The following is a 13,793-nucleotide window of genomic DNA, read 5'->3' on the forward strand; positions in this document are numbered from 1 at the left end:
GCTTTAGGATCAAACAGCAACATAATCAAATAGCATAACATTCGAGGATATCAAACGACAAACAGATGCCACAGTGTTCATATTTTTCGACCATTTTTATTGAAACATTTCTTCTACTTCATTGCAGCACACTTCTGATGAAAAACTAAACTGTTTCGATCTTGTCCACTTATTTTGACCCTGCCATGGCTAACTTATTGACTTAGAAACACACTGGCACTGTTGTCAGCACTTGTTTCTCCTTAACCTGCGGTCATGTATTCCTCAATATAAGAGGATCCTGGCAGTTTTGAAAATCACTGAGTCCTAAAGCTGGAAATAAGTCCTTTGTCACAGTGAGAAGTTTGATATGATTGTGCTTAGTGGCTGTCTACTGTGCATGTAAAACAAATGCAAAATGTAGTTTGAGGTCAGTGCTTTCTCTGAATGTTCTTTATGAAGTGCAGTAACAGACTCTGGCCAGTAGAGGTCAGAAGTGATATTTTTATTGTGAAGATAGGGTGTGCTTTTCCTTGAGAAGTTAGCTTGACAAACGCAATCATTCTTCTCAGTGGTACAAGAAAAATGAGTCTTAGCATTTGGCTATTCAAAAATCATAGTAACAAATATTACATTTATAGCGCACAAAGTAACCCAACATTGTAAAAGAGGACAAACAGTGCAAAACTATGTAGACATGTAAGACCAGTTTGTAAATTAGTATATTTCTACTCTATGTAAAGCCAGAGTGTTGTCGTGGTGATGTGTTCGTACTTTTCATTCCCAATGTTAACCTATACCCCTCACGTACTAACACAGTTACACACATTCACCCAAACTGTCTCCTCTAGTAGTCAATCTCGTTGAAGTTTTCTGAGAATCCAGAGTATGGAATTGAGTCAACAGGATCTAGAAAGAAAGATATCACCAAAAAAATGTCAACAACATCTTTTACTCTAATTAATGAACGTTTCTTCAGCAATTCTCAATATACCGGGTTCACAAATACCTTTGCAGGGTCCTTTTTTAAACACAATGTCATCAATGGCAATGTCACTTCTTATTGATGGCCCTCGGATCGCTTCAAATATAATCTACAAAGAAAGCGAGACCGATGAAGCAGTTTGCGTAACTGTGAAGTCAGTGTGTGTGATGCATGCCTGTGTGAGTGAGTGTGTGAGAGTGTTGTGTGTGTTGTGTGAGTGTGATTGATGCATGCCGGTGTGTGTGAGTGTTGTGTGTGTGTGTGTGAGTGTGAATGATGCATGCCTGCATGTGTGTGTGTGTGTGAGTGTGAATGATGCATGCCAGCGTGTGTGTGAGTGTGAATGATGCATGCCAGCGTGTGTGTGAGTGTGAATGATGCATGCCTGCGTGTGTGTGTGAATGATGCATGCCTGTGTGTGAGTGTGAATGATGCATGCCTGCGTGTGTGTGAGTGTGAATGATGCATGCCTGTGTGTGAGTGTGAATGATGCATGCCTGTGTGTGAGTGTGAATGATGCATGCCTGCCTGTGTGTGAGTGTGAATGATGCATGCCTGCGTGTGTGTGAGTGTGAATGATGCATGCCTGCGTGTGTGTGAGTGTGAATGATGCATGCCTGCGTGTGTGTGAGTGTGAATGATGCATGCCTGCGTGTGTGAGTGTTAATGATGCATGCCTGTGTGTGTTAGTGAGTGGACGTGCATACCTGGTGCTTGCTGTCACAGTCGTAGTCCACCGTGGCCCTCATCCAGGACACGCTCTGCTCCCCGCGGCGCCTCCACAGCAGGGCGTCCTTCTCGCGGGCCGAGCGGCGCAGGAGCACGCTCAGTATGCCCGTGCCCGAGCCGTACATGTGGTAGTGGAACACCAGGCATTGGGGGGCATGGGACCCCCGCAGCCAGGAGGAGAGCAGGCGCGCCGTGTGGCCCGGACGCATCAGGGACGCCTCGATGTACATGAAGTACCCTGGAGACCGACGCAGACATTAAAGGGAGGGTAGGTCATGTTGTGGAGTTGGATTTTTTTTTGTCTTATTGTCTAAAATGGCTCGGTTCGCAAAACGTACCTATCCTGCCTTTAAGGGTCATTAATGAAGCCTTGTGTTTGTGTGAACGAGGGTAATGAATTCATGTATAAATGAACATTCGTATTAAAAATGAGCTCCGAATGTGTGACTTACCCACCCCTGTGGTGTGGTCCCCCCGGGGCCCAGTGTAGGAGGTGGGGGATTGGCCTCGGATTCGGAGCCAGTCCCCCTTGTCCCCCTCGCGGTCCTGGCTGTAGCCACAGTCCCCTGTCTCAAAGTCGCAATGGCCAGGCTGCTTGCCCTTACGCCCTGCAACACACGGCACGCTGAACTGGCTAAACCTGCTGTTTGGAATCAGTTGAACTGGACCCGCGGCATGATGGATCGTGTAGCGTTGAGAACATTGTCAAGGAAATTCCCATAGGTTCGTTTGGTCTGACCAAGTTCACATGTGTGTTTCCGTAAAAGAATATGTACACAGTGTCGAGAGTTTATTTAGCAGAGACGGCGCACAGGATAGACAGCAGGGTGTGGGGTGAAATAGGAGGACTGTGTTTCGCAGTGTTGACGGGAACACAACTGATTCCTATAAAACAGTTGCTGCTGGTTGACATCATAGCTCTCAGCACCATTCATATCAACCTTGATCCCAAATCACAGTGAAGGCTGCGATTGGTGTTTGGCCGCTACTACTACAGGACGCATTGCGCCAGCCAGCCAGAACTGCCCATGTAATTACAGTCTCTCATAGAGGCTAAATGGTTTCCACAGTGGCTGAGCGTTTAAAAGTTTATAAATAGGGACAGTTTCAAATCTAGGGCCCAGCCCAGTCTTTCAGCTGTTGTCAGCTGCTGAAAAAAATAAAGATTGCAACCACAACATCCCAGTATTGAGCTGCTGGGAATAGACCAGATTAGGTATTTATGTCTCTTGAACCTTACCCCTTTCCTGTGCAGGAAAAACACCCACATTTACACACAAGGGTTGTCATGGACATTTCCCCCAATACATCATGTCTTACAGACTTGACTCCAAGGTTGGGACTTTTGGTTTGTATCTGAGGCCACGCCCATCCTTGAGGTCAGCTGACTTGTCTTACCTTCAGTGATTCGACAGTCTCCGATGGTCACGGTGATGTCATCGATGGCGACCAGCCCACAGTCCCAGAAGTTTTTACATATACTGACAAATACCGCCTGTGGGAAGGAAGATAGGAAGGAAGGGTTAGGGAACACAAGTCCTAATTTGTCCCGTTTCCACTCACCCATTCTTCCATCTATACCTCCATCCACCTCCATCCATACCTCCACCCACCTCCCTCTTTCCATTCATCCATCCACCCATCCCAGAGCCGTCGCCCATCCCCGGCGAGTGTTACCTTGGTGGGCATGGGCTTCATGTAGGTGATGTCCACCTGGTTCCACATGTCCCTGGTGCTGTCGGCCAGCGTCCACACCTTCTCCAGGGCCACGTTGTTCTCGTCGTACAGGTACAGCACCAGGGCGTTCTCCACCTTGAGGAAGCCGTGGAGCGCGTAGTAGAAGCGCAGGCAGTACTTGTGGTCCCCCGGCAGGAACGGCCCGTGCAGGCGGCCCACGTAGCCCGGGCGCGACGTGAAACGGGTGTTGGCGAGGAGGAAGGAGCCTGGAGCAGAGGGGGGTGGAGGGGGCAGAGAATGTCATGCTAGGAGACCTCAACACGGAGAGTTACAGTAAGCGGGTTTGTCCAGCTCCGGTTCAGAAGGGTGGTTAGTATTTCGTTCATAATACGAGTAAATACGTAAATATAGAGGGGATCAGCTCCCCTCATATCCTCACCACCAGGGAAGGATATCAGCGACACAGTGTTTAACCAGCGGGGTGAGACTGACCGGTCCCTGTGGTGTGATCTCCAATCCTGTAGGCGTTGGGCTTCACAGTCACCGTGGTCCACACCTTCCCCTCCACCCTCTCCTGGTAGTACCGACACAGGCCCTCCTCGAAGTCACAGTCGGCAACGGACGGGTCGAACGTGGGCTCTGGAACGACACAGACATGAGTCCACATGTCTCCATGGCAACTTGTGTTTATGACTCACAACGCAACCTTGGTCTGAGTTAGGGTGAGAGAGAGTGGCCAGATAAGATAAAGTAGAAGACAAAAGAGGAGGATAATGGAGGAAGGAAATAACTGGCCTAATATCTGCAGTCTGGCAAGGCTTGTTCCAGAGTTCCGGCCAACAAAATATTACTTCCAATCATTTATGTATCTGTCCAGTCATCCCTCCATTCATCTGTTCAACTAATAAACTGGTTATCTGTATAACCAATCATCCATTCATCTGTCCATCCAATCATCCATTCCCTTCAGTCCCCTCACCTGTGTCAGTGTGGCAGAACTCAGGGGAGAAGGAGATGTCGTCTATGGCCACATATCCTCCTCTGGCACTGTTGAAGGCGACCTCATACACCACCTGAAACACACCCACCCACACACACGCATACACACACACACTGCATTTGTTAGATGGGCAACTTTGCCATCAAGCTGAGGACATCAAACTTCCCAATATCCTACTAGGTTTAACCTTGGTTGTCCCAGACTAAACTCTTGTGAGTTACAGAACTGGAGAGCTTGGTGTGTTTCTGGAAGCTTCCGTGGCTAGCTCCCCCTAAAGCGTATTACAACCACGCCACCTTGAGAGTACAAGCAGAGGCCCTCTCAGGTTTAAACGGGAACGTGAGCATGGGGCCCATGTGACCTGTGTGCAGACTGAGAGGGCCAGAGCAGGGTGCGGGGCAGACCATGTGACCTGTGTGCAGACTGAGAGGGCCAGAGCAGGGTGCGGGGCAGACCATGTGACCTGTGTGCAGACTGAGAGGGCCAGAGCAGGGTGCGGGGCAGACCATGTGACCTGTGTGCAGACTGAGAGGGCCAGAGCAGGGTGCGGGGCAGACCATGTGACCTGTGTGCAGACTGAGAGGGCCAGAGCAGGGTGCGGGGCAGACCATGTGACCTGTGTGCAGACTGAGAGGGCCAGAGCAGGGTTCGGGGCAGACCATGTGACCTGTGTGCAGACTGAGAGGGCCAGAGCAGGGTGCGGGGCAGACTGCAGCTGCAGCAGCTGAGCCAGACTCTGAGCCTGCATCATAAGCCTCTCTGCTGTTCCATGACATCTCCGGCTGAAGTGTGAAACCGCTGAGGAAATGGCCGAGTCGTCGGGGAAACATGCTCATAATAAACCTGAAGGAAGCGTGTGGGTGTGTGAGTTTGTCTGGGAGCGTGTGTGTGCTTTCGTGTGTGTGTGTGTGTGGGGGGGGGGGGGGTTGGGGGCGCTGGGATATCTGGGAGAAACTCCAGGCGTGGCACATGTTCGGTCTGATTTATTTACACTGGCTTTATGCACACACACACACACGCACACACACGCACATAAACACACACGCACACACACACATCCTGATCCTACATATTTATTCACATCTAAAATGGACACAGGACTACTCTTCTGAGAGCAATTTGAACTCCGGAGCTCTCCATGGAAACCAACACGAGAGAAAGACCTGACAAACAAAAATACTTTCCGTCCACATTCCTTATCTCTTCTTAAGACAGATTCATATTCACCGAGTCAAATGGGCCTGAAAGTGGGCGGAGGGACGAGAATATTCTCTCCAGAATATTCTCTCTGAAGCCTGATCGGAACTCTGGACTACAGTCTCTAGCCGCGTGTCTCCAGCCATCAATAACCTGCTATCCTCACCTCAGCCTATTTATATCCTTCTTAGACGAAAGAGAGGAGAGACAGCGGAGCGGGGGCTGTAGCTCGAAGAGTAGAAAAACACAGAGGAGGCGAGCAAAGAGGAGCACAAACCAGAGAGAAAGCGGCCAAAGAGAGGGAGGAAAACGAGAGAGGGGGGAACAAAAAAGGAGAGGAGCGCGTATCCAGCCAGTAGAGGCACTGCAACCCGGCAAACGCCCCCCACCCCCACCCCCCCCCCACCCCCCCGACTGACCTCCAGGGGGTGCGGAGCCTTGATGTCCACCGTCACCAGCCTCCAGGAGGAGGTGGCGTAGACCTCGGGCCTCCAGAGCTCCTCGTAGTGGCCCAGCTGGTCCCGGGTGAAGACGGAGAAGATGTTGCCCCTCTCCTGGTCCCTCTGGTAGTAGAAGGACAGGCAGCCCGCCATGGGGGTGGTGCTCATGGGAGACGTGAGCTTGGCCACCTCCTGGAATCGCTTGGCGTAAACCGAGTCCACATACATATAGTGGCCTGGGGTGTGTGTGTGTGTGTGTGTGTGTGTGAATGTCGGGGGAGGAGAAAAAAGTAGAACAACAGAGATGCGTTCAAGATAAACAGTCGTTTAAACATATGTTCAAACGGTATCAGAATGATTCAGCGTGTGTGTATGTCTTTGTGTGTGTGTGTGTGTGTGTACCTCTCTGGTTGTTCATGGTGTGGTCGTCAGGCAGACTGGACTGAGGGTCTCTGGCCAGACTCCCTCCCACGTACCAGTTCACATTGGGGTTCCAGTGGTTGCTATAGCCACACAGATGGTGCTCCTCAAAGTTACACTCTGGAAGGAACCATAACCGTCTCAACTGGAATCGCTGTCATTTTGATGAATATAGATGCATCCCATGTTTATGGCTTTCCACGTGGAACCAGGTATATGGATAGGTAATGATATACAGTATGGAATAAGAGTTCTGGAGTGTCGACAGTTCTAGAATGTAAGTCATTCTAGAGTTCCATGTGTGTTTGTTCTCTCAGCTGTGACGCTGGTTCCTCAGCCTCAGACAAGAACACTGACCTAGGCAGTAGCCGGGGACGATGTGGATTTCGAAAATGGCCACGCTGTTGCCCGGCTCCTCTGCAGGCCGACCCTCCATCAGGATCTAGCAGGACAGAGGAGAGGGAAGCAGGTGACGGGAGGTTGGAGTGGAGAAACAGGAGTGAGGGAACAGGGGAAGGGAAGATCCAAGTGAACAGCAGGTTAGCAGGGAATCTTCCCATCATCAAACCCACCCGAACCGACTATGAAGAAAACAACAGTTTTGAACCCCCTGTGGTTGGGCCCCCCCCGCCCTATCCGTGACACCTGTCGAACCCCTTTTAACTGTAAATCACAGGACCGGAGACAGAGGCTGTCTCCGCGGAGCTCATTAGTCCCTGCAGACAGCAGCACGAGGCACCTCATCCCGAAGATCGAACCCCCAGATATCGGAACCACGGGGCCATACCTCAGCGCTTTAAAGACAAACACACTTTCCACCTTGAAAACATAAGAGCGCTACTTCATTACTCAAAATGACAACGTGTGTGATGGAACACCCCCCCTCCCTCCCCCCCTCCACCCCCCCTAAGTTGAATCCCTCCATAATTCACTCGCTTGTAAAACAACCTCACGTTTCCAGCCAGGTGGTTTACGTTGAGGAGGGAGGGTGACTCTCCCCGTCCCTCCGGTGTGGCTGGCCCCTGACGGATGACCCCGGGGGGTCCTACCCTAACCACAGCCAACTGCACTCGGTTACTCTTGGAGGTGGCGACAGTAAGTAAGGAAGACTCTTGACAGGCGATTCATCTTCAAGCTGCTTTCGCCTTCCTCGTGGTGCCGTCCCAGTGCACTCTCTCTCTCTCTCTCTCTCTCTCTCTCTCTCTCTCTCTCTCTCTCTCTCTCTCTCTCTCTCTCTCTCTCTCTCTCTCTCTCTCTCTCTCTCTCTTGGCGGCAGACTGGATAGTTTGACGTTCGTTTAGAAAGAAGCTCACTCAGACAAGATCGTACTGTTATAATCTCCGATAAACAATCCGTGACTTAGATCTGTTGATAATTTTGTAGGCCTATACATTTCTATTTAAAACCCCTAGCCTGTGTTTAACTTAGCTCTTCTCTTACATAATGAGTTGCAACGTTCTCTCTAACCAGCATTGACTAAAGATGATGTCTTTCCTCCAGGTATTCACACCATAGAGTCTGTTCTCTCTATTCACTCGCCTCACTCCCATCCCTACCCCTCTCTCACCCCTTAAATATCTCTCTCCCACCTCCTCACCACACTCTCACCCTTTCATCTCTTTCTCCCCCCTCCACCCCACCTACAGTGTCTCTCTCTTTCCCAACCCCACTCTCTGTCCCCCTCTCCCTCCCTCCACCTCTCTCTCTCTCCCTCCCGGCAACTCCTCCACAACCACACCTGGTAGGCGGTGGAGGAGTTCTTCAGGTCGATGCTGGCGATGAGCCAGCTGTCAGAGGGCTTGCTGGCACTCCAGAGGGCGTAGTCGAAGTTGTCTCCCTCAGGTCGCAGGTGCAGCTGCAGGGAGCCGGCCCCTGTGATCTGGTACACCAGGCGCAGGCAGCTCCAGTCCGGCTGGTCCAGAACCGGGCTCACCAGAACCGCCTTCCCCTGACCGCTCAGGACGGAGCCTTCCGCCGTGATGAAACGCCCTGAGGAGAACCGGGGAGGGTTAGGAGGGAGAGGAGGAGAAGGAAGGTTAGAGGAGGCGGAAAGGAGGGAGGTTTAGGAGGAGAGGGAGAGCAACAAAAATAATATTGTGTACACGTGATCTCCTCTCAAAGCTGACATCAACATATAATTTACTGTCCGGAGCACAATAGTGCACTCATCAGCACAAAACCTATATGCTAAAACCACCAATATTAGAGGGAAAAAAATAGAGAAAGGAAGGGACTAGGAGAGAAAGTGATAAATAAAAGAAAATACTGGTCAATGGAGTAGAACCAAGCCAACATATTGTACAGACAGCTAGAAAGACTTATTTTCTTGGAAGGAGTGGAACCAAACGAGCCACATGTCCCAAGATGCTCCACAACCCCTGGTGCTGCTAGACAGACAAGACTACACTGTAACTGTGTTATTGTTTTGCTGGTCACTTTACGACCCCGGGAAGTGTTTTCAGATACTCTGACAGTGGAAAAGATTCCTTCCAGATGGCTTGACGACTCATCTCAAGCACTCTTCCTATCCTCAACCCCCCGCTTCAAAAGTATCCGCACCTCCCCTGTCTCTCACTTCTTCTCTCTCCCTCTCCTCTCTTCTCTCCCTCCCTTTCTCCCTCCCTCTTTTAGTCTCCTTATCTCTCTTTCTTTCTCTCTCCCTCTCTGTCTTCTTTCCTTCTGCGTGTCTCCTGGTGGGTCTCCTGCCGTAGCTAACAGCAGCTCTCCGAGTGGAGGGTCTCCTGTTGCTCTCATCTGGCAAGGCCTCAAGGCTGCTCCACTCTAAACATTTCCACAGGTTGGGGTTGGAAGCGTAGGCCTGGACGAGTGCTATATTTTGGAAGAGAAATCCTTTAAGCGAGTCTGTCATGGACTAATGAATCGGTAATCTGCTGTATTTAGGCTGACTTCAAACTCTTGGAATACAGTTTTCATACTGAGAATTCTGAATAGCTGAGATATTGAAAGGAAGGGGGAAAAAATTGATGGCTGGCTATTAATAAATTCTTCTGAAGAAGTATTTGATTACTAATCCCACCTGTGAGCTCAAGGCCTATGAAGGACTAATTACATCATGTGCCAAGGATTCATTTTAAACCACTAAACCCTCTTATCAGTGAGTGCATGAGGTGTCAGTTATATACAAACAGGTAAGGTATAAGGTAGCCTACTTGGGATCATTAATGAGGTGTTTCTGAGGGTTTCTCTGGTGACAACATTAGCTGTGAACTTCAGACAAGGGGTATCACATTGCAACTTGAAACAGACTTTATCTTCTCACAGCGCTGCCCTTGAGCGGTGTGACGTGACGTGTGTGTCGTAAATATCATATGTAAAAGGCGGTTGGCGTCTGGCTAGCTTCTAAGCTAACCAGCGGTGACAGGCTAGAATGACGGTTACCCCCGGTGACAGGCTAGGGTGAGGAAGCGTGACCTACCTGACCAGGTGACCTGCAGTGTATCACAACACGCTGTCTCAGCGTCTGTCTGTGTGTGTATGTGTTCACAGCGAGAGTATGTGTGTGTGTGTGAGTGTGTGTGTTTACGTTGGGTGCTGAGTCATTTCAGTCAGTGCTCATCAGCACCTTTGAATCTCTGCTGTGGCAGACTTGACAAAGACCAGAGTCTTGTCTGATGACTCTGTCTCGCTTCTAGACTGTTCTCCCTGCAGCTGTTACAGTCTTGACAGCCAAGCTCAGGCGGCTTTGGTCGCAGAGGAGGATGGGTTGGCAACGCTCATCATCATTCATCATCACCTTCTCCAGCCCCGCAACACATTTTTGTCTGGAGGAAGAACCTGCTGACTGTTTCCCGTTCTACTCAGACAAGCGTTTACCGTTTCTTTTCGTTGGGAAATCAAGAGAAATAATCTCTTAGGCAAACAAAACAGGCCTACGGATTACATTGGTTGGCTAGGTGGTCTTTGAAGGGTGAGCTTGCCAAAAAAGACCAATGTCATCCGTAGGCCTATTGCCTGTTTATTCTACTTGAAATATTTTCTTTATCTTAGGCACTCTTTCCTCACAGTGGTCCCCTGCTCTGCAAGTACAGTAGGCTACAGCCTAACGACCACTTCCTAGAATGACTTCCATCCATCTCTCAACCACGGAACAACCGCTCCGTCCTACGTTACCGTGGAAACCAAACAGAAAACACAGCGCACCGTGGCCCAGTCGTGGTTTTTTTACGACCATATTAATGGCCCGGTTGGGAATAGCTCGCCGCCGCTGGCCAGCTATCTAACCAGCCGCGCTGACATCCCCGACGGTGTGCTGGCGGAACGCCGCCCTCGTTCCCGACTCTTCATCTGGCCTGTCGCGCTCTGGCTCTCCTTTCGTGTTTAGTTAGTGCTTAGTGTGAACGCTCCTGTTCTCGATTTCAGAGAAGTGGAGGTCTATCTCTAGTCACAGAGATGGGAGAGGGAGGGAGGGAGGGAGGGAGGGAGGGAGGGGGGGAGGGAGGGAGGGAGGGAGGGAGGGAGGGAGGGAGGGAGGGAGGGGGGGAGGGAGGGGACACCGTGCCAGTAACTTACAATAAGTGGGTCTAAAACTATACAGACAGCTCAGCTTGGCAGCGAGATGGCACAGACAACTCTACAACATCGCTACTTATTTTTAGAGGGCTAATGTAAACACCTCAGAAGGATGACCGCAAACCAGAACAGCTCCTGGGGGTGCTGCCTGCTAGGCCCCCAGGGACTAGGAGGGTTCTACACGTATGGTGGAAAAATGAAATTGAGTGGAGTATGTGTGGGCATGTGTGTGTGTGTGGACATACATCTCTCAGCACATAGCTGCCTCAAATTCCCTCTTTCTCTCTCTCTCTCTCTCTCTCTCTTTCTCTCTCTCTCTCTCTCTCTCTCTCTCTCTCTCTCTCTCTCTCTCTCTCTGTTTATGTTTTTCTCTCTCCCTTTCTCTGACCCGCTCTCGCTCTTCGTTTCTTCCTCTGTTTCTTTCTATCTCTCTGTGTGTGTGTGTGTGTGTGTGTGTGTGTGTGTGTGTGTATATATATATATGTGTGTGAAGACCAGAACCGTACAGTACTTGCAGACATCTGACTTTTTACAGTGTTATAACACCTTCAGCATTTCAGAACACTGCAGAACCGCATGCATGGAACATCTGACCTCAAGTGAATAATGCTTCATTAACATTCCATGCTAGTCTTGTCTGTGTGTTTCTAACCACACTCCCTCATTCATACAAAACACACACACACACACACTTTCATTCACTCTCTCTCTTCCAATCACTGAATCACTATGCCAACCGGTTATGCAGAGAGAGGGTCTGTAGAGGCTGACAGAGCAGCCGATGTCAGCAGCTACACATCCCACACCCGCCATACTGTTTCAAAACAATCAGATGTAGGCCTTCATGCGGGTGAATGCATGGTTCATTTAGATGCAAACCGATTCGTAATCTTTAAATCAAATGGCAGCAATGATATGCAGAATACGTTTTTTCTTTTAACATGCAATTCATATATTTAGTTTTCCAACCTTCCTCGTTTCTGGCCCATCTTGCGTAGGCCGGGTCGGACGTGTAGCCGCAGGTGCCCTGCTCGAAGTTACAGGAGCCGGACAGAAGTTGTTGCTGAGCCCATACTAACCCACTCAACAGAGAAACTGGGGGTAAAAGAACAAGATTAAGAAAATTGTGCAAGAAAATGTTCCGCGCGTTTGCTAGGAATAGTGTTACTCCAAAGTACAGTTGGCTATCCACTCAACACAATTCATCATACATTGATCTCAGCATCTGACCATAATGAAGCGTTGGGATAACGGTAGAAAAACAGTAAACTAACGGAACTTCAACTCTAACTGGAACCCAAACCCTGCGTGAGGCAGAGGTCTGGGCTGCGTAACGGAGCAACACGTTGCGTTGTTTCTTTAAATATGTATTTGCTTCTTTCTATATTTTCTTCCTACTTACCTAAGATAACAGGAAGGTAAACGTTGAGCATCGCGAGGCAGCAGCTGGACAGAGAAGGGAAATGGAGAGGTTACGTCAACTCGCGCGCAGCTAGTTAACAACGACTCAAAACCCAAAGTAGCAGACAGCTCGTGCATCAATCTGTCGGTGGACCTTGCTCGTGTGCAAGTTCAGTCACAGCTTCCAACAGCGACGATAATAAGTCTCTCGGTGTCTCCCGTTAACGTTACATGGCATAATCCGACTTGGAGAGACGCGCAGCAGTTGGCACGGAGGAGGACAGAGAGACCAGGAGGGAGGAAGAGTTGCACGGTAATGCAGTCCAGATTCTAACGGACGCCTTCGCCACAGGGACTCCCTGTACCCCGCCTCCCTACGGTTGGGATCACAGACATTCCTGCCACCATTAACGGAGTGCACCACGCGGATCATAACAACATAACATAAGCATCGTCAAATAGACCCCCCCCCCCCCCCCCCCCCATATAGTGTAATGTTTGGGCAAACTCATCCCTTGCCATAATGATCATGCGTGCACAGTAGGACACATAATTGCAAGTTTTTCGGATTTTTTTTTTTAACACACCCGTTGTCCTCTGGTTGTCGTGCACTAAACCTTCCCCCCAGACCAAAGAGGCTTGCAGCTGCCAAGGTCATTGCAGAAATATTTGGATCTTCGGTTTCAGAGATGTCAGAGGTTTTGCACTGGTTTTGCAGTTGTCTGACATGGAGAGGAATGTCTGATCTGCACTGCTGCGTAATGATTAACATTCACAGGTGTAAAAGTTCAGGTTCAGAGACAAGAAACTCTACCATGTCAGTTCCGGTCATGCACTGATCCAGACGATGTCACAGATTAGCGCTGAGGGCTGTGCTAATGAGCAAATCTGGGTAACTGGAATCAGTTACTTGGCTGGGAACAAACACATTGTAGCGTTTTCATGTTTGACACCTCTGCTGATATCAGAGACCTTTGTCATGGGTGAGCTACTAACACAGTAAGACTGTGTGGGCCTTAACACAGTGATGATACCATTTTTATGTCGCAGAACGGGGGCACGGGGGGTTGGCTGGAGAGAAATGGAAAAATGTTCGAGGCAGATTGCTGACAGACACGTTGGTATTCACCCAGGAAAATGTTGTGCCACAGCCATTACTGTGTTTTAGCTTCCCTGCACTGTCAGCAGAGTGACATGTCTGCTCTGTTACCATATGTTCTTGTCAGGATTCAACAATGGGTCTCCCTTTTTCATACACCCCAGTGTGTTTGTCTCTGTGTGTGTGTGTGTGTCTGTGTCTGTGTGTGTGCGCATCTGTGTGTGTGTGCGTGCGTGTGTTTGTCTGTGTGGGTGTGTGTGGGTGTGTGTGTGTGTGTTTATATCCCTCTGTATGTTTATGCATACTCCAGTTGCGCCTGCATGAATTTGTGCATGG

At 49.7% G+C, this 13,793-nt stretch overlaps 1 protein-coding gene across 2 annotated transcripts; it reads right to left on the bottom strand.

Moving 5' to 3' along the window:
- Positions 1 to 471: 471 nt before the first annotated feature.
- On the bottom strand, positions 472 to 12,709 carry mamdc2a (MAM domain containing 2a). Of its 2 annotated transcripts, XM_062451717.1 has the most exons (14): positions 12,360 to 12,701; positions 11,927 to 12,052; positions 8,166 to 8,416; positions 6,785 to 6,869; positions 6,410 to 6,547; positions 5,987 to 6,243; positions 4,350 to 4,443; positions 3,863 to 4,009; positions 3,371 to 3,636; positions 3,092 to 3,188; positions 2,146 to 2,301; positions 1,672 to 1,931; positions 989 to 1,073; positions 472 to 888 (listed from the first exon to the last, which is right to left on the bottom strand). In XM_062451717.1, the coding sequence occupies exons 1-14, from the start codon at positions 12,388 to 12,390 to the stop codon at positions 827 to 829; spliced, it is 2,055 nt and encodes a 684-aa protein (XP_062307701.1). In that variant the 5' UTR covers positions 12,391 to 12,701; the 3' UTR covers positions 472 to 826. The 2 variants fall into 2 exon arrangements, with proteins under 2 accessions (XP_062307701.1, XP_062307702.1); XM_062451718.1 differs by lacking the exons at positions 472 to 888; positions 989 to 1,073 and having other exon boundaries at positions 1,753 to 1,931; positions 2,150 to 2,301; positions 12,360 to 12,709.
- Positions 12,710 to 13,793: the final 1,084 nt, after the last annotated feature.

This window comes from Osmerus eperlanus, chromosome 25, assembly GCF_963692335.1.
Source record: "Osmerus eperlanus chromosome 25, fOsmEpe2.1, whole genome shotgun sequence".
Taxonomy (NCBI): Eukaryota; Metazoa; Chordata; class Actinopteri; order Osmeriformes; family Osmeridae; genus Osmerus; species Osmerus eperlanus.